Genomic DNA, 20,631 nt, shown 5'->3' with positions numbered 1-20,631 from the left:
AAGACCCAGGCGCCGGAGGGGAACCTCCAGGAATAGATTTCGGAGAGAGGAGAACCACCGGCAAGACCGCAGGAAGTGTTCAATCTTCTCCTCCTCTTGACAAATTTCCCATACGGCCGAAGGTGCTATGCATGCGCGGTGAAGGTAGACATTCAAATTAAGCACTCGGCAGCGAAAGCTGGTCAACGTGACCTCGCACAATCGCGATTGCACAACGTCACTCTTCCACGAATACCGGAGGTGCCCAATTTAGGGGCAGGCAGAGATACTGGGGAGGTGGGGGGGCAAGCTGTTAAGCGAGCTATACCTACGAAGCCGGGATGCAACTTGGGCTATGGGGGGCACAGCATCAACCAGTGGTCCATTCAATACCACACCTGCCAGATAATCAGCGGTGTGTTTAATTGAGGTGGATACCCCTGTTCCCTTGAACCCAGAACAGGCGGATGTTTTGTACATAGGGTGGTACGAGCATCGAGAGCGTTCGGCGAAGAGGCGTAAACCTTGAAGTAGATGGGGTGAAGCAGACTGACAGTGAGTCCGTCACAATAAGCACTTTCGAATGGTGTTCATTGAGTTTTCTAATAGCAAGGGCAATCGCCAAAAATTCTGCCAAGAATATTTTTGTGAAATTGGGTCGCCGCAAAGACAATGTCCAGTCAAGTGCAGGTGAAAAGATACCAATCCCAGCCTTTCTTTCCTGAACAGACGCATCTGTGGCCACAACCACATGGGTGGGAAACTGATCTAAATGGGTGATTACAGGACCAGATATAGTCTTCTCTGGCAAATATTTGGAATTGAGAGAAAAATATTATCAAAATCAAGTTTCACCATCGCATTTCGAGGTTCAAAGGAAGGAATCAAGATAATGTTGATGTTTAATGGGGCTACTAGACACTGTAGAAACACCACCTGCGGGCATTTGTACCTGGCCCATGGCTGAGGGAAAAAAGACGATGAGGAGTGAACGAAGACCATTTGCGACCTTGAAATAGGCAATTTCATTACACGAAGGTATGCCTCTACTGTCAACACTTTGAATCGGGGAATCAGGGGAAGGATGCGAGCCTCCCAGTACAATACCCCAATAGGAACGTACTTCGGTAATCCCAAACACAAGCGCAAAGCATTTCATTGTGGTGTAATCAATGGACGTAGAATATAAAGCGGATAATTTGTAAAAAGGATGGAGCCGAATTCTAGAATAGGTCGAACGTACAGGCAGTAGAGCATAAGGAGAATGTCTCTGCGCATACGGGACTTCTTGTGGCAAAATCTTTTTAACAGTGAAACCACCCTCCCCATTTTGCCAGCAGTATAATCAATATGAAGACACCAATTTAGATCGGTCTCATACATCACTCCTAGATGTTTCCGGGAAGTAACCTGTGGTGTTACTTCCTGTTGAAACAAATTTGTTGAAACAAATTGAAACTTGGTCTTGCACCGGGAATGTCAAGAGGGCACACTTTCCGACATTTAAGGATAGGCAGAGCCCGTCTAGCCACGATCATAAGGTCGAGAGATACAGCCGCAGGGACTGGAACAAAGAATGTATATTTTTTGACGATGCAAAAAAGGCTAAGTCATCAGCATACAAATATAATTGTATTCCCGCAATAACCGACACTTCGCTAAACAACACATTAAATTACACTGGAGACAGGACGGATCCTTGTGGTAGGCCTCGCGATTGACTGTAACTCGAGGAGGTGACTCCGTGCTGGGCAATAAAGAATTTGCGACCTGTTAAAAACAACTTGACCCAGGAAGTAATATATTCCGGAAAAGATAATCTCGCCATCTTTTCTAAAAGTATGCCATGTTCCACGCAATCATAAGCTTTGGCCACATCCATCCAATGTCACCAGTGCTGCGACCTCTCTAGAACGACGAGCCAGATGAAGGCGGCTCTCTAGGTCTATGTGCGCCGACCATACCGAACAGCCTGGCCTAAAGCCCACCTGCCGAGGGCTCAATACGTTAGTACTGGTTAAAAACTTCTCGATTCTGGCCAATAAAATCCTCTCCATAATTTTGACAAGGTTATACGTTAATCTTATCGGTCTTACGTTATCCAATGCATATCATAATCAGGATTTCTTAAGGAAGGGGATACTTTTATACAGACGCCAATCAAAAGGAATCCAGAAAGCACGCAAAGAGTGGTTGACAATATGCAGGAGGTCTTCCGGTGACTCACTGGACGACACCTTTATCACTGGAACTGTAATTCCACCTCGGCCTGGTGCTGCATCGGGTACACGCTGCAACACGTCATATAACGCACCCCTTGTAACTTCCTCAAATTTACAGCCTAGCTCAGTCAAGGGGAGTCAGAATATTGAGAAGTGAACCGAGCCTGCAGAAGAATGTTTAAGGCAGTTGGCGTCTGAATGAAGGAATCGAGGTTTGATGTAGTAACGCCTTTTTTCTTTATCCGCAAAAAGTTGAACAGCGCACGCCTATTACAAGCTTTTGAGATAATAGAGAAGCGGTTTGTGCTGTACATTTCTTTTGCCCGTGCAGCCATACGTTTAAACACAGCGCGAAAATACTTAAAATTGCTCCGATTATTAGGACACGCATTACACCGCAATTTTTTCCGAACTGCGTTTCTTCCACTGTAGTCCCTCGTACATCCATCATTCTACCAGAGACTGCAAGGCTTCCCTTGGACTGAAGTAATAGTAAATTTATCTCGCGTGGCCGAATCCTGTATTAATGATACTAGCTCCTTGGCGCGACATTGATTATCTTGAGTGGGTATCGAAGGCAGGGCTGAACGCATAAGGTTTCCATACCGAGGTATATTTACGAAGGAGTGTGCCCTACGGATAACGTTTTTCCTTACACGGATATAAAAAACCACAGAGAGATGGTCGCTAGATGTTGCACGGTCTACCGCAGACCAAGGAGAAACCAGACCCGCTTTTGCAAAAGCCAGGTCTAATGCCGACTCACTTTGGTCGCATAGGTACGTAGCAACTCAAGGGCTCATACAGAAGAGAGAGTGGTCGCTAGCACATTCCCGTAAGCGCCTTCCGCAAGCATCAGCACGAAAGCCCCAGTCAACATGATGAGAATTGAAATACCCTGCGAATACGACGTTATTTTGACAAGCCGGTACAGGTGCATCCCGTGAAGTAGTCGAGGTCACCCCATAAGGAAAGTATACATTTACAAGCGAAAATGAAACATTTCCCGGTAAGTCAAAGTCAACTGCAAGTATTTCATTCTTAGATGAGAGGGAAATAAAGGACATGTGTGCACTAAGGCAGAATTTTAATGATACTAAAACAAACAGACCTCCACCCCTACCTTGCCTGTGCAAACGAAAAGACTGAAAATACGGAATGAAAAATGATTTTCGTGGCGAAAGTCACGTTTCTTGAAGTAGGATAACGTCAGGGTGGAGTTGAGCCACGAGCCAATTGAGATCAGGAGAAGGAGAGAAAATAGAGCAGCAATTCCATTGGAGAACTCGCATACTTGTCATGGTTAAAAAAGCTGCGCCGAGGATTTGGCCTGTTGTAGTATTTCATGAGACCGATTGGTTGACTGTACGGAAATCTTTTGTATTTTAATTATTATTTGGTTTGGGAACTTTACTGACCTCCTCCTCAGTGGGGGAGAGCCTACGCTTTTGTGCCAGTGGGATGGACTGGCCTACCTCCATCTCGTCCGAGTCTTCAACACTGGCGGACGGCGTATCTGGATGCAAAGGAAACTGCCCTTCTACCTCATTGGCTGCCGCCTTCTCATCAGATTGACATGACATGTGCGCATGAGGAGGTGGCTTAAATCCCTGAGGGGCACCCGGGAGTGCATCCGTAAGTGGCAATGGGGCCAAATGAGCCGACGTTGTGGAAGATGGTGCTGCTGCTGGTAGGCCGACTCTATTCAGTGATGATGCAACGCCTGCAGGTGGAAGATGAAAACCCGAGGAAATCACCGAGAGAATTTGCAGCAACTCTGCCATTTTCTGAGTTATAGCTTGCATTTGACACAAACATGCAGAGAATGAATTTACCAATGGCTGTACAATGCAAGTCATGGATTTGACTACCGAAGTATTTATGATGTTGGAAATTGACTTTTCGCTGACAGCATCTTGACGGGAGGCGACACTAGCTTAATCGCATGCCCTTTCTTTGATTACCGCTACCGCTTCACCATGCGAACACCTTTTCTTATCTATAACTTCCAACACACTGAATTCCTGGCCACGAGTTGGACAGTTAGAGTAATCAGCAGGGTGAGATCCCTGACAAAGGCAACATCGAGGTTCAGCTGCTTGGCCCTCCGAGGCAGCACGAGCTTCTCCACACGACCCATATCGGGAGTTTGATTTGCAACCTCTCGTACTATGGACGTATCTCCAGCATTTATGGCATTGGAAGGGCCTTGGCTGAAGAGGTTCCACCAGAAATAGCAAAGGCCATGCCTTAATCTCAGAAGGGCAAGAGATCCCCGCTAAAGTCATGATAACGGATTCTGTGGGTACCTTCCTGTCGTTGACCGTTCTGCTGCATCGCAATGCTGAGACGGCACGTGTTGTGCCTTCGAAAACTTCCTCTTCTGAGCTAAAGCAATCTCTCGAAAAAAGATATTGCCTCTTTCGTTGCCTTCTCGGTGTTGTTAACGTAGTTTGGAAAAAGCAGGTGGGACATAGCCGCACCTTAATTCGACGTATCGCACAAAATCGTGTCCCGACCGCGTGAATACAGAAATCGCTCCCGTGGTCAGGGAAATACCGGGGCGTTAAAACTTGGCATCAAGGACAACGGGAAACCTCGTTTGTCTCTATGAGGGCTGACATGTATAGCTCCCTCATGCACCGCAACTCCCCTGAACATCCTTCCACCAAAAAAATGTGGTTGATGCCTCTTTCACGGCAGCATTTATTGTGCATTCATATGAATTTGCAGATCGCTATTTATATTACGTCGGTATGTCATCTTTAGACGCATCAATGTTAGACAATAGATTGCACGCGCCGGAACTTTACGTAAATCCGACTGAAACCACAGCCCCCTGAAAACCGTGCCAAGGAAGCAGAACCGAAACCGAAACCGAAAGCAGTAGGTGGCGGAGGGTACCTCGATTCAACCGCCTCCCACGTACACGAAGACGCTGGCATCGAGGCGCCAACTCTCGGCGTTCATTAGTGCCATGTCGAAGTACTTCGCTTCACTTCTTCTAGACGGCAGTATCTGCTAGACGGCATCTGAATGAAGAAAGTGGTGGGAAAGATAGTATAAGACGCGTTCGTAAACCTATTTCCGTTTGAATTCGTAGCGCAGTAGGCAGAGCGCTGCGTGCCCCCCGTTGCGGCGGGAAAGTTCGTAGCTCGAATTCCGGCGCAGTCGCGTCACTGGAACTACTTCTGGCGAAGTCGAAGTCATTTCCGTGAAGTATATGACGCCGGTCAGACCTTGGTGTACCCGGGCATATAACACTTTCGCGTTAAAACCGGTGCTGTCGCCAGCCTTCAGACACGCGCCCTAGATTACGAGGCGACCGAAACTAGACGCAGCCGCGCGTATTATAACCAAGGAGGTTGTATAAAACTTCTGGAGTGGAGGCCGCCAATAGCAGGCAACGCGGGGAGGTGGAACCGGTCGAACTGGTCGGCGGCCATATTGTCGTGGGCAGAAAAGGTGCTGAGCCGGCAGGGAAGTTGAAGTGCGGTCGTGTTTATTTGGCTTTACAAGGGAGAAAACGATGGGTAAGCTGGTTTATCGATTACGATATATGAGGGCAGCCTGAATTTTGCCTTACGCGGAAGGTATTGACGTAAGATATGGTTCAAGCAGTGAGTTCTCGTGTGTATATCTTACGGTGGTGAACGCAGCTGTCGCCGCGGGAAAACGCGTAGCGCTTGCCTAAAGACACCACCCCTGTTTTTATTTTTTATTCGGTATATCTAAGGCTATAGGCCGCCCCCCTCAACATCGAAATTACCTCATGTTGCACGCCATGGCACGAGATGCCGCGTTATAAGGTTACGAATGGCCGTGATTTCACGCTGAAAGTGCAAGACATGCAACAGCGCGATTATTTGACGCTTGTTTGTTTTAGCAGCATTACTGGGATTAATGGATGCTTTTTCATTAATGGTGAACGAATAATAGCGCAGCTCTCACACCCAAGCAAGCTCTGTAGACATAGTTTAGCGGTTCGATTGGTTTTTAGGCAGTATTGCAAGGAATCATTTGCATCAGGATATTGCAATCTTTATATGTACTGCACATGCACGTTTTCTGGTTTAAACAACATGCCGAGTTTTACCCTGGCCGGAGAAGAACAAATTAAGCATGAGCTTTTAATTGATTGATTGATTGATTGATTGATTGATTGATTGATTGATTGATTGATTGATTGATTGATTGATTGATTGATTGATTGATTGATTGATTGATTGATTGATTGATTGATTGATTGATTGATTGATTGATTGATTGATTGGGGGTTTAACGCACCGACGCAACGCAGGCGATGAGGAACACCATATTGGAGGGCTCCAGATTATTTTGTCCACCTGGGGATCTTTAACGTGCGCCGAAATCTCGTACACACAAGCGTTTTCGTTTTTACCGTCGTCAGAAAAGCCGCCACCGCGCCCTGGAATCAAACTCGCGTTCTAGGGATGAGCAGCACAATGCCTTAGCCACTCGGCAACTGCGGCGGGTCTGTTTTCAGCTTTTCAATCGTATTTTGCAAAATGGGTTAGGCACACACTGAAGCTCATTGAAGCAGGTTTTTTTATTTCGTGTGAACTTTACAGAAAGCATGATCATCACACGTACATGTCTCACTCGCATTGACTTTCTGTATTTTTCAAATCCAGAAGGTTACTTAATTAAATGCACGAGTACATTAACCGCGCATGTTCGCACGATAGTAGCGTGCTATTGGTAATTGAGAAAACTACGCGCAGGAGGTTACTCAATCACATTTACAACCTCGTTGACCGCGTACGTTCGTACGCGAGCAGCGTGCTATTGATAAGAAAATCACGCGGACGAAGAACGCGGGAGAGCATTGCGGTGCGTCAGAGACTTCTACGAAACAGCGCTAACGAGAAACGTCAGATTATTCACGTAGGGCCGGATGCAAATGAAATATATTAAACAAGAGTGTCTTGATTTTTGACTGCAACTGTTTGAGCAATACTCTGCTTTAATAGAGTGCGGAAAAACAATTTGCGGCCCACATATTTAAAAACATGTTATTTCGCAGCAGTCAAGCGACTACATGACCACCACAACTACGAGCGAAAACATTCGCATATCTGCATACAAAAGCGCGTATGGTATGTTCAGTAAGCGTACGGCAGGTGCTGCGGCGAATTTTCCCTTTACATCACGCACAAACGGCAGGTAAGTGTGCACTTATAACGTTATAATACTATAGTAATGCCCTCGAGGCCCAAAACAAACAGAGACTCTCAGTACTTACAGATGAAAGGTGATCCCCGACGTCTTCATCGCGCGATTAGCGCAGCTGAACGTGACGCACGAGCAGACCATTTCTGCTTTCTACACCTTTGGAGAATCCATCCGCGAACGACGATGGAACAAACACGAGTTCTGCTCTTTGGTAAGAGAGAACTCGGAAGAACGACACATGGGGCAGAAAAAAATGTTATTGTGTCTTCTGTTTATTTTAGTTGTTTGCGCCCAAGAATGTAAATAATTAGCAGATGTGTGCGGCCACCGGCGCACGCACAAGAGACGTGGGTAGCGCTTAACTAGAAACACGAAAAGGGGAGCATAACCGAAACCACAAGCAAAACAAAAACAGAACCGAAGCAAAAATATAACGTAACCCGCCGCAAAAACAAGTACATGATGCGACGGGTGCAATGCGTCTGCTACCACTGAGCGAGTTTTCTGCCCACGTCAAGATGGCGGCCGTCGGCGTCAGTTTGCGAGCGCCATCCCCACTCCAGAAGTTTCATACAACCTCCTTGATTATAACCCACCAAGCTGATCAATCTCCATAACACATTCGTAACAGCGTTGACACAGCAGCTTGGTCAATCCCTGCTGGGGTATGAGCCATCAAGAGGTTGTACCTGCGTAGAGGCAAGAATGTGGAGGCGAGTTTTTGCAACTACCCATTTTTAATCTACTCCCTATGTCTAGCCCAATAATATACACCCCTCGCCCCACAAAAAAAAGCCAGCGCGTCTTCAAAACTAACTCCGGCATTTTTTCCCGCAGGGCTGAGCTTCTTGTGCAATCCCACGTGCTTGAAAATCACGAGAAAATTTACCACCGTTCCCAAACTCTTTTGGGCTATCACCACCATCATAACGATAATCATCATCATCATCATCATCGTCGTCGTCGTCGTCATCATAACCGTCATCCATCATCATCATCTTACCACGGATGGTACAAATCATATTGCCAAAGACCAACGGGCGCAGCGTCTACTTTTTTCTGCCGACGCTTACCGTTCTTTCTCTCGCCGTTCTTTAAAGTAGCTGCGTCTAGGGAAAAAGCAACTGATAGCTTCTATATTTTATTACTTCCGCCGTTACTGGGATTACGTCACCATTCTTCAAGCTATCAGTTCTTTTGCACTAGACGCAGCTACTTTAAAAAAATGGAAAGAGAACGAATGGTAAGCGTCGGCAGAAAAAAAAGACACTGCGGGCACCTAGTCCTAAAAAATAGTGCACGTAATGCTGAAATTCGCTCTCATTTTCTTATCGTCGCGGAAATGAATTTACGCATAGCCCGTATTTGCAAGATCCTAACCCGCCAAAGACTGTAACGTGCAGGTAAGTTTCCATGAAAAAATTCGAAACCATAATTTGACGCCGATTCCACCGCGCATATTTAGAGAAATTCGTGTCCATGACACTGCTGCTGACCGCTTTGAAGCTAATTTCGTCTTTGATACCCATTGTAACACGCCCACAAATTTAATGGCTAGTTTAGCAAAAGTCTGCGCGTTAGAATTATGCAAATACGGTAACAAGCCCCAGCAAGACTGTTTCATAGTGTTTTGTTGACGCATAGCGACTATCTGCTGACGCATGCTTATTTGGTAAGCTCGTGTTACTCGAGCCCTCAGAGTCAAACGAAGAAGACGGCGAAAAACGACGATGGCTGGAACCGCTCCTAAAACCGATGCCACCACACCTAACCGGCCAGTTAAAAAAACCTCTCCTCCAAGCGGCACCACACTAAACCGGCCAGTTAAAAAAACCTCTCCTCCAAGCGGCACACGTGGCACCCCAGAGGTGAAAAACAGGTAAGGATTCGATCACTCCGACGGCGCGTAGGCGTGTTTGAGCGAATCGGTAATTCTCATAATCAGGTACACAGCTACTCGCCACAATGCGAGGGAGCTGGATGCCCCATAAAGCGGGCTTAAAAACTTCGAAAACCTTCAGGATCATGAGCAACTCCAAGCTGGTGATTCCTGGGCAATAATTTACAACGCGAATACAACATTCAGACCGGAGAATTCTCGGTGCCGAAATTTACATTCGTTCTGACCGCACTCACGTATAACTAATGCCGGGAGGAGACAAGGAATGTTTGTGTATCTTCTGGTTATATTTTCCGAGAATTTTTGGCTAAGTCGACCGGTATAACGATTGAGTACTGATCATGAAGCTTAGCTGTTGCACTATCCGTTTCATAAACTACGATGGTGTTCGGTATTTTCCACGTACTCTAAATGACCAGCAAGCCATGAAATACGTTGCATTTGCTGGACACGGTCCCCCAGCGACTGATGCGACAACAGTCATCGCGGTTTCCACTGAATTGCCTCCTGCATTCTATCTTCATTTCACCAATTTCAGGCTTACGCGAACGGCAATATTATATGCAGAAGCTTATAAAATCCGGTGTTCAACATTGGCGTGGTGCTGCGACACGTTCGAATTTTTTAGATCAATACGTTTTGGCAACAGTAAAAAGGTGTCGTATACTGTAATGGTATTTATGAGTTTAAAACCTGTAAAAAACGTCACTTTCACTAATTTAACGCTAGGAAGCTACGGTTAGAATTCCTCTCCTCACTGAAAATCCTAAAGATATTTCTGAGCAAAAGGAGCGACATATAAAAGGGTAGTGTCTATTATTCCGGCAACCGCCATAATTACCGTCAGCAATTCCTGACGGCAGTAACCTCTCATTGGCTAAGCACGCTACGCAGAGATTCTATGCGATAATTATTCCCTAAAAAAGCCGTGTTTGCCGCAGGCTCACGTGCGAGTCCGCCATTGCAAGGTTCTGTTTTTTTAGCTTTCAGATTTTTTTTGGTCATCGGGAATTTGTTAATATATTATTGGTCGGGTTTTTACTAAATCAAGAGATCGACGCAATGGACTTCTAGAATTGGTTGAATTGCGTAATACAGGTTGTGTTCTGTGTCGTTGGGCTGGGTTAGACTAGGTTTCTTGCAGTTGGGCTGGATTCGGAGGGTTATGACGCGTTCGGTTAGGTTACGCTAGGTTCAGTGAGGTTATGTTACGCCAGGTTACGTTGGGACGTAATATTATTCAGCAAATTTAGGCCAGCCACCTTTTATGGAAACTGGCGTGTCACTAAACGCTGCTGTAGAAAAGTAATTAGCATGTTCATGAGCCAGCTTTGTTTAGCGTGACTAAAACTTCCAAACGCCGAAACTCCGCGGGGCAGTTGTACCGCGTGCCAATACTGATTCCAAGGATTCTGCGAATATGTTGTTTGAGAATTGATGCTCGCCAAAAAAGCTCTGATTTTACAGCAGCGAGCATCAGAGGACCCTAAAGGAGTTCGCCATATGCACCCACAGTGAAAAATATTTCTCTCATTATGGTGGGTGTACAACTTACAATAGTCCATCTAAGTTATTTTTACCTCAAAACAGGTAGGCATACCGGCCACTAGCCACTACATCTAAATGTTCTGATTGTTCAAATTGTTCATACCGAAATCCTAGAAATCTTAAAGTGATTTATGCGGTGCATAGCAAACCTGACCAGTGCGAATTTCGTGAACCGAAAGGCCTCTTCGCCTACAGACACTGCACATCCTCATGAAGTGTTGCTCGAGTTCTCGTCAATTTATTTTAAACGTGGTTTTGGAAACCCGCGAACACCTGCTTACCTGGTATAGGCGTGAGTAAGTTCAGGGTGAACAGTGTCAACAGAAATAAGCACTGATTAAGGGAACTGCATACATTCGAGATATAATAATAAATCGAGTATTATCACTGACTTTCATTTTCATATGGCTGTGTTCACTGGATGTAGATTCATTGCGTTATTCCCGTCTTAAGTAAGGGTGAGCGACCATGACGGTTTGGAAGAATTGTAGATAGACGTTCCACACTTAATTAGTGGAGACCCGATGTGCGCCAGAGTACGCGAGAGTGAGAAGAGTACTGCCTTTTGCCGGGAAATTTTGAGAGCAGGGATGTTGACAGATGACTTAGTAGTGGCAGCACCAGGGCGGTGGTAAAATTTGGATGCAATAAATACAGCAGCGTTATTCAAAAAGGCATCTTCAAATCAACCTTAGTGAAGGTTCAATAGACCAGATGAATATTGTAATGTACTCTGTAACACCAAAAGCAAAGAGGGGAGGTAACAATAACGATGACAGACGGTTTGCCATTTAAGAATAGGACGCATTCTGCCCTACCTTGTTAACGGCACTAAACGACATATGTGTGCCAAATGAAGAAGATAACTCGTGTCTTCTCTGTCTTGGTCGAACGCACGCAACACGACATATACGGACGAGACCGTTTTCCCGAACCTGGCGCACTTCCTAGACGAGCAACCCGTGGTTTCATGTGCATGAATTTTAACGTGAAACTTTAAAGGGCGCAACTGCGCAAAAATGCCGCATTTTATAGGAAGAGGCCTTGGCGTAGCAGGCTCCGTATCGGTCACCCCGGCTAGCTGTTTCTTGTCGTACCCCTGGCAAGCTGTCTACATGTAAGAAGTTTGCTCAAAGACACAACCTCAAAAATCCCGATGAGCACTGATGAAGGGGAAGCAAGGGGCCGGCCAAATTTTTTTTCCGGCTTTTTAGAAGCCGGGGAGGGGGGGGGGGGCAATACTGAAAGTACACCGCCCACCATAACCACAAAAAGGCTCCTTGGAGGCCAAGTCGACTCTTGTGTTCGGCACAACGGTAACGCATTTTACTATGGTCCTTCAACACAGAAATCATGAAAAAAATCGAAAACCTATGTGGTGAAGGCCTACTACACAGCGACGTTTTTTTTAATTCAGTTGATTGCTTGTTTCTTTGTGTGTTCTGTTTCATTCTAACTACCTCCGTATCACGTTCAACGCCTTTAGTTTCGATAACACCCAGCCCCTCTCCTCTCCTCTCCCTGCGCACGCCCATGTCGAGAGGTACTAGGTCACTGATAAATCCGTACTCCTCGTATTTGTCGCTATTAATTGTTGAGAGGTAACTCAACTACTGGGCTAAATCTAGAGTTGGCTTTCTTCGGGCACAAGATGACTCGGTACCATTCATGGGCTCAGATTGATTGCCCCGCCGGACTGGCTCAGTGGCTGTGGCACTTTCCTGCTGAGAACGAGCACGCGGGTTCGATTCCCGGCCGCGGCGGCCACTTTTTTGGTGGATTCGAAAAGCAAAACGCCCATGTGTAGGAAATTTCGAAGCGATTTAAGATCCCCAGGTGGTCGCAATTAATCCGGAGCCCTCTACAACGGCGCGACTTATGAGTCGCGTCGGCGCGTTAAACCTCACAATCAATCAATCAATCAATCAATCAATCAATCAATCAATCAATCAATCAATCAATCAATCAATCAATCAATCAATCAATCAATCAATCAATCAATCAATCAATCAATCAATCAATCAGATTGGTTGCAGTTTGTCAACTTAAGGCTTGCCCACTAAACCCACAATGTTAAGATGTTATCCACGACTACCTTATGTTCCTATATATACCTACGTATTCCCGTGATCCCCGAAATAGCGAAATAATATGAGAATGTCTCAAGGTATCATAAGATATTAAAATAAAATATAATGTATTCAAATATTATTATAATATAGTTAAGTAATTAGCAGTATTCTTATATAATGACGGTGTGAGAACAGCTATCTAAGCGCAGTGCAACGCGGGAAAGATCACACGCTGTTTATTTTTACTCGCACGGAAACGTTATGTATTCATTCATTCATTCATTAATTCATTCATTCATTCATTCATTTTTTGTTTTGGTTCGCTGGCTGGTTTGCTGGTTGGCTGACTGGCTGGTCGATTGGTCGGGTGGTTGGTTGGTTGTTATGTACTCGCATAACGGAGCGTACCTTTGAAATAATGTCCTTTGAAGCAGTGAGAGATACAATGCAGGAACGACAGCAACTGGATGAACATACAAAGGAAAGCATGTGCGACATTTCGCCACACGCTAAAGATCCCCAGGTGGTCAAAATTGACCCGGAGCCATCCACTACGGCGCGCCTCATCGCCTGCGTTGCGTCGGCGCGTTAAAACTACACGCAATCAATCAATCAATCAATCAATCAATCAATCAATCAATCAATCAATCAATCAATCAATCAATCAATCAATCGATCGATCGATCGATCGATCGATCAATCAATCGACCAATTTTTCTTAGTCGGCATCATCGATCACAGTAATATGCTCTGATTTGAAACTGCGGATCGCATGTTTAGATGGGAGTCGACGATTACCGAAACTCTAGCGATTCCTTCCAGAAATAAGAGACGTATTTAAGAGACGGATCCTGACGCGGACTAACAGGCATTTTTCCCAAAATTTACGCCGTCTCGCCGCCTCGTCCCGACTTTTCTTTACTCTGGAGCACCGTTTGACACTGCTTGATGTGCAAAGTTACGTATGAGGGCAGACCACTTGCTGAACAGACGCAAGCAAGTAGGCGGGTACTCGTGAGCAGGAGTTAACCTTCGACGGCCTTACACGGCAGCAGCACGCCAACACGCCAACCGCTAGAAGACGAAGTTTCGGGTGGCAGGCGGACCATGAATTTAAAGCTTCAATTCAGCCGCCTACGAACGCGAAAACACATACGACGCAACCACAAAGCGATGACCGAACACCCGCTCTCCCTGTCCGCTCGATCCAAGTGTCTTCCTTTCACGACGCGCTTTCTCCCTATTGGCCAGGAGAACGTCCTATAGGTGGCGCCGCTTAAGTTAGGGGGCGCCACGGTCAAATTTCAATAGAGGAGAAACAAACGACAAAAATACATGGGTTTCTATAGAGCACTAGTCGGTCAAACAAGATTCCTTTAACGTACGGGGAAATTATGAGCAAATTGCGCATAATTTACCCGTACCTTAAAGGAATCCACTGCTCCATTGCCAATGGAGCAGTGGAAATCTACGAAATACACATCAGGCATTAGCTTGCATTGCTTTCCGCAGCTGGAAACCCAACGCAAGCTCTGGATATCAAAGCTGAAATTTTGAAGGAACGTTGGACTCGGTCGGTAGTACACTTCAGCGCAGAGTGCTTCAGGCACATCTCAGACGGAAATAATAATAACAGCGCAGAAATCGCCACAGACACGAAAAGCCGACACAAAAGGCTTTATAATCATTGGCGGCGGGGAAAAGACAGTTACTTTTTGAAAACAACAGCTGTTGCGGACAATTTACCCGTTCTGAACAGGACAAGCCGCGGAAAGTTGCAAGTTTTTAGAGAAATCCCATCGCACGTTCCGCCTTACCGCGCACAAAAGAAGTTTCGCTCTAGGTAACTTTTGATGAACGCTGTGTGTAGGTAGTAAGTCAGTGCGGCAATTTATAAGGCCCCGCTTGCGAAGGCGATTGATACCCCACAGTCCATCCACGCCACTTCGAAATGAAACTTGAACATGCTAAAAGCGGCTCTGAAAATATTTTTTTTTTGATAGCAACCTTCACTTCAAAACAACGCCCAAGAGAGGGGTCCAAAACGCGTTCACTTTATTAAAGACGCGTACAGGTAACATTAGCGCCGGTCACCTGCAACGCCCACGCCGCAGGCCACCGTTAAAACAAGCTGATGTTTCCAAGTTGAAAGCGCTGATGAAGAAATGCCAGAATACGGCTCCGCGAAAGAAAAAAAAAAAAAAAACGAGCATAGCACAATAAAACAACAATTTCTTTTTACTTTTGCACCTTTTGTGCAACAGTCAGGACCGCGGTACTTACAGGTAGCAACGCAAACGCTCCTAGCGCGGAGGACCCGTAATCCGCAAAAAATAGGCAGCGCTACACGTACCCCACACTGCTGTGTGAGTCGGTATCCAATGGTCATTAGACGTCGTCGCACGGAGAGCCGTCAGCGCATATAAGACGAGCGAGCTGACACGCAGACAGTGCTGGACCAAGCACAGGTAATTGAAGCAAACCACGAGATGTACACACGATAGAGTTTCATAACCCTATGGGACACACTGCACACTGACACAGACGAGCTAACTCAACGGGCGATAAGCGCACATTTCCCGCGCAGCCTTAGCACGTCGAGAAAACCAGTACGTTTCAAACAGAAGCTGCCGCCGCGACACAAACACTCATTCATGGCTGTCTGCAAATAAATGCCTACCAACGAAAACAAGTTGACGTTGATGTGGTTGAGGCAGGGAACGATACGCAGGGGGAATCTGGCCGCCGCTTCCACCCCCCCCCCCTCTATTCTTTCCCCACCACTCTGCGCTTATTGGGTGGTCGGAATCAATACAAACACACAAAAATGGTGAGGTCACTGCTCTTTTTGTTCCCCTCTCCTGAACGACAGCGGGCGAAGAAAGCGCGGGCAGCCGTTAGGGCAGTTCGGTGGCTCTTACGTCCGCACGCGATTAGCCAACTTAGCGGAGCTTTTTATGCGTATATAACCAGGTCAGTGTCGCACGTGGTGGCCCGGTCCACTTGATGATCATGCGAGCAGTGGCCGGGTGTGGAACCGATGGCTCTTGAGTAGCAGCAACACCTGCGTGCACCTGTGGAACCAGCTTAGCTCTTAGGCGATTGGTGACGCTGTGCCGGAGCCGCTTGTTAGATATACATCTGTCACATAATGCGTATACCATGTGTGTGTCATTGAAGCAGCAGTAAGCTTGATAATCAATCTAATCCTAGACAACCTGGAAAGTTAAGAATAACCAGCTGAACCTCAGCTTACGCTACGTATATCCTGGCATAGCCGAGCTATTTTTCTCATCTCCGCCTTGATCGTTTCGCTTAGCCTTGGCAGTTTCACACTCGCATTTTCCGCTCTCAGTTTGCACGACCACATTGGCCTTATCTCGCGCGCGCAAGGCGCGGGAATGGCGGGCTATAACTAGCGCCGGACGGCACGGGTGTCGTGTAGCGCGCGCACTTGTCTGGCGGGATAACTCGGACGCATGGAATGGAGGGGGGCGCAACATAGGCGTTGCTTTTTTTTACTTAGGATTTCACCTAAAGGTTCGCAAATCACACGCGAACGCGCTAAATATAGTACTTTAAATAAGTTCTTAGCCCACCTGTCACGTGAGATCGTCTACTAGGCCGGCATTTACACGCACACCGGTCGTACAACACCCCGGTCATACGACGCTTTGTCGCGGTCCCTTGAAAATCGTATTATCGGGGTTGCACTGTAATTGTAACCCTAGATCACCATCTTCATTGACGCTATCATGCTTAACATCCAGGCAGAATACGGCTGATATTCTCTTCTTCTTTAAAATTATTCACGGCATAGTGTCTTGCGGTGAGCTGCTACATGTTCCTCATATGGGCCATAAAAGTGGACCAGGAAACATGATACCTTTTGCTATACCAAATGTCTGCGTGTATTGTGCCCTATGTTCCGACTGTAATGCACATGCAATCGGTATTCGGATTACCTTGATATATTTAATGATTGTCCTACTCTGTTTGGCAAACATGTCTGTGAATTTGTATTGGTGTAACTGTCAACTTCACTTACTCTGTATTTGTCTTTTATCCCTGAGTTCATGAACTTAATTGACGTTCATTCTGTGACTTCAACGTAAGCTATCCTTTCGTCTTTTTCTGCTTTTTACACACTTTTTAATTGTTTGGTTTAGTACTTCAGTAAGATATGCCTCACTGTTAGGCATTATTTTCGTGGATGAATGAGTGCTTGTAAGTGTGTGTGTTTGTGAAAATGTGCAGTTTTCTTTGTGTGTAACCACTACTATTGTATCTCACAAATTTATAGCGCAGAAGACGAGAGACACAGACAAGTAGACACACACGGCGCTAACTTCCAACACCTTTATTGAAAACGATAACACACATATACAGGCAAGAATCCCGTGACGTCACACACACGCGTACATCAGCGCGAACGCAAGTAGGCAATCTCTTTTTTTGATAATTTGATAGAAGTCGAACTTACCCAAGAGCTTCCAACTTCTATCAAAAGAGTTCGACTTCTATCAAATTATCAGAAAAAGAGATTGCCTACTTACGTTCGCGCTGATGTACGCATGTGTGTGACGTCACGGGATTCTTGCCTATATATGTGTGTTATCGTTTTCAATAAAGGCGTTGCAAGTTAGCGCCGTGTGTGTCTACTTGTCTGTGTCTCTCGTCTTCTGCGCTATAAATTTGTAAGTTATGAACCAACAAGCCCAAATTTCCACGCACTGCTATTGTGTTCATGCGTTTGTGTGTATTTATGTCAAAATGTGTAGTTTTCTGTTACCACTACTATTCTCCTCTGATTTTTTCTTTGGGGGATGTGTACATCATGTCTCGTGTGTTTTTGTTTCCGTGCGCCAGCACAAGGACTCCCCCGGCTGTTCCTGGGCACGCAAATAAATGATTGATTTATTGATTGATTGATTAATATTACTATTATTATCTGAGGTTTTGAACCACTTTATTGACGCTATTCGCCTTAGTTGAACTCGCGCTATTAAACTCACCCCATCAACATCACAAATCCTCAATTTTATTGACGCTTATTCTTGCGTGCTTGCCGGTCCCCTCCGAGGCGTTACATTGACGGCCAGTAATTTTCTGTTCATTGCAGGGAAGTGACTTGGTGCGTCCTCGCCTGCCTTCTGGCTTTCCTGATTGCCTTCATAACGACGACCTCTGCGGTGCTCTTTTTCTCTAAAAGTTACGAGCGAGTGCCCGCACAAGAGTGCCTCGTGGTGAGCACCTCGAGCGGGAAAGTGCAGGGTGCTCTCGTCGAGTTCACCGTCGCCGAAAAATCTCACAGCACGGTCGCGTTTTACGGCATCCCCTTCGCTAGCCCACCCGTGGAGAAAAGGAGGTTCGCGCCCCCTACGTGCCCCACACAATGGAAAGACGCCTTTAACGCGACGTACAAGAGGCCGCCTTGCGCCGAGCACAACACGGTCTTGACGAAAAATCACGTCATCGACGCGCCCAACACGACCGAAGACTGCCTCCACGTAAACGTCTGGGTGCCTGGCTCGTGCGTGGACCGCAAGCCAAGCCACAGGCGAGCCATCGTCTTCTGGCTCCACGGCGGCTCGTTCGTTTTCGGCGGCAACAGCTACGACTTTTACGACGGCCGCTTTATGGCGGCCCTTGGGGACGTGGTTGTCGTGGTGCCGAACTACCGCGTGTGGTCGTTCGGCTTTCTCAACTCTGAAACTGCTGACGTGGCTGGGAACATGGCGTTGCACGATGTGCTGCTGGCGCTCAACTGGGTCCAAAGGAACGCGGAACGCTTTGGCGGTGACCCGGACCGCATCCTTGGCGCTGGGCAGAGCGCTGGCGCCATAATTGTGTCCCTGCTCATGGCGAGTCCTCTCACTTCGGCACGCGCTTCCTTCAGACGGGCGTATCTGCTGAGTGGCTCCATGCACACGCCCCTTCCTGGCAACACGGGCGATTTCGCCAAGGAGAACTTTGACAAACTGGCCACCATTGCGGGTTGCGTGCAGGCGGACGTGCCAGGGAAGTTGCACTGCATGCGGGGTCTCAACGCGTCGGCACTTATAAGGGCAAACAGGGCTATTCCAATGTCCATAATGCCAAGCTTTGAAGCCCCTCTATTTCCCGGACGACCGGATAGATTCCTGCGTTCACGTGGCGTGGACACGATTATGGGCACCACGCTGAATGAAGGAATGGCCATGTTCCAACAGCTTTGGCCAAACGTCGTCGAAAACCACGTGAAGGTAACGATAGGGGCAATCATACCGAGCTTTGGTTACATTTTTGCCGGCGTGAGCGATAGGGAATTAGCCAGCGCGATCCAGCTCTTGGGTGCTTTTTACAATATTGACGATCCCGACAACAAAGGCTGGATAGACCTTTTCGGTGACGTTCTGTTTCACTGCCCCCAAATAGCGCTTGGTAAGCAGCTCTCGGCCATAGGAAAGAAAGTCTTCTTCCGCAAGTACGTGCCAAAGCCGTCTTTCTCTAAATTCGCTGGCGACGGCGCGACGCACGGGGAAGATGCGACCATGCTCTTCGGCGTCCCTTTTCTCTACCCGACAATTTCCACCGACGAGGAAAAAACCATGTCTCTACGGATGATCAGCACCATCGCTAACTTCGCCAAAGATGGGTAAGCATCTTTTGCTGTAGGGAATGCGTTAGCATCAAGCGCATACGCATGAATACTACCAGCGGGTTTAAGGTTCAGTTGCGCTACGGGGCTTTTTGCACGCGCCTCGTATTGCAATAAAGATACAATTGGCAGACGGACGGTACACCGTCCGTTCGAGTACTAATTGTGATCAAGAAATGCGTTACTCTGACTCAACAATGCTGCTAAGTTGTGAGGTAAAATTTCCCGCGAATCTAAAAAAAAGTGACATGGCCGTGATGTTTAGGGAGAAAGAAAGAGTGTCCCAGTTAAAAAAAAAAAAAAAAAAAAAAACTCAAGAGGGAGACGTCATGGTTAAGGTCAGGTAAGATTTATTTGCAGATTTGCATAAATGGCAGAACTGCCGGAAAAAAAGCAAAAGGTGTTCGAATACCTAACGAAGCCTACTCTTCCTTCAAGGTGCCATGAACACAAAATACCAGTTTGTTTTATGCGGAACATTTGGTGTTTTATAGTACCCTCATTGTTTCTCCGGCAAAGAACGACGCTTTACACACTGAGAAAATAAAGCCAAAATTGCAATTCTTCAGCCACCTTGTCTGTTTCGTGGCAACGTCGACAACGACATACCTAGGGCAGGCTAATAAAGCAAACCTTAGTATGTTGACTACGGCAGCCGCCCATGGCACAAACATATTTTTTTGGTCAGGTTACCGTTGGCCTTCGTAGATGGCGGAACGATAACTGTCCGCACACAATTTTTCCAGGCCGGACTCGTACCTAACATATTACGCTCGATAGTGATCGCATAGTCGAATATTGTATACGACGACACTAGGAAGAGTCACGTAAGTGGCAGTGTCGCTCATTCGAGCTGTTCGGTGTCGTGTCAGACAAGGCCAACGGGCCGGACGACTGCGCACCTATAACCGGCATAGTTCCCGCAGTAGGCACAGGCACTGGTGGGCTTACGTGTGCGCTTGTAAGTTCCACTGTTTACCCCAACATTGTTATTGAAATAAAAATAATATGCATTATATTTAGGCGCGAATGACTCGTTCTGCGAGCCTATAGGCTCTGCATAGCTTGCGTTTG

At 46.6% G+C, this 20,631-nt stretch overlaps 2 protein-coding genes across 2 annotated transcripts in view; one reads left to right on the top strand and one right to left on the bottom strand.

Annotated features, from left to right (window-relative positions):
* Positions 1-4,341, bottom strand: part of LOC144175541 (acetylcholinesterase-1-like) — a 65,689-nt gene extending 61,348 nt beyond the window's left edge. The window contains exons 1-2 of the mRNA XM_077704614.1: positions 4,219-4,341; positions 3,620-3,811 (exon numbers count right to left, since the gene is read on the bottom strand). Coding sequence (XP_077560740.1) covers positions 3,620-3,811; positions 4,219-4,341 — 315 coding nt within the window. The remainder of the gene's footprint in view (positions 1-3,619; positions 3,812-4,218) is intronic.
* A 5,081-nt stretch (positions 4,342-9,422) lies between these two features.
* Positions 9,423-19,558, top strand: LOC144175540 (acetylcholinesterase-1-like). The gene is made up of 2 exons (XM_077704613.1): positions 9,423-9,451; positions 18,040-19,558. Exons 1-2 carry the CDS (start codon positions 9,423-9,425, stop codon positions 19,556-19,558), a joined length of 1,548 nt encoding a protein of 515 aa, XP_077560739.1.
* Positions 19,559-20,631: the final 1,073 nt, after the last annotated feature.

The sequence above is a fragment of the Haemaphysalis longicornis genome, unplaced genomic scaffold, assembly GCF_048455015.1.
Source record: "Haemaphysalis longicornis isolate Haplotype H1 unplaced genomic scaffold, Haemaphysalis longicornis Haplotype H1 scaffold_3, whole genome shotgun sequence".
NCBI lineage: Eukaryota > Metazoa > Arthropoda > Arachnida > Ixodida > Ixodidae > Haemaphysalis > Haemaphysalis longicornis.
Note: the sequence above shows the minus strand (reverse complement) of the source record. Positions and strands in the feature narration are given on the sequence as shown.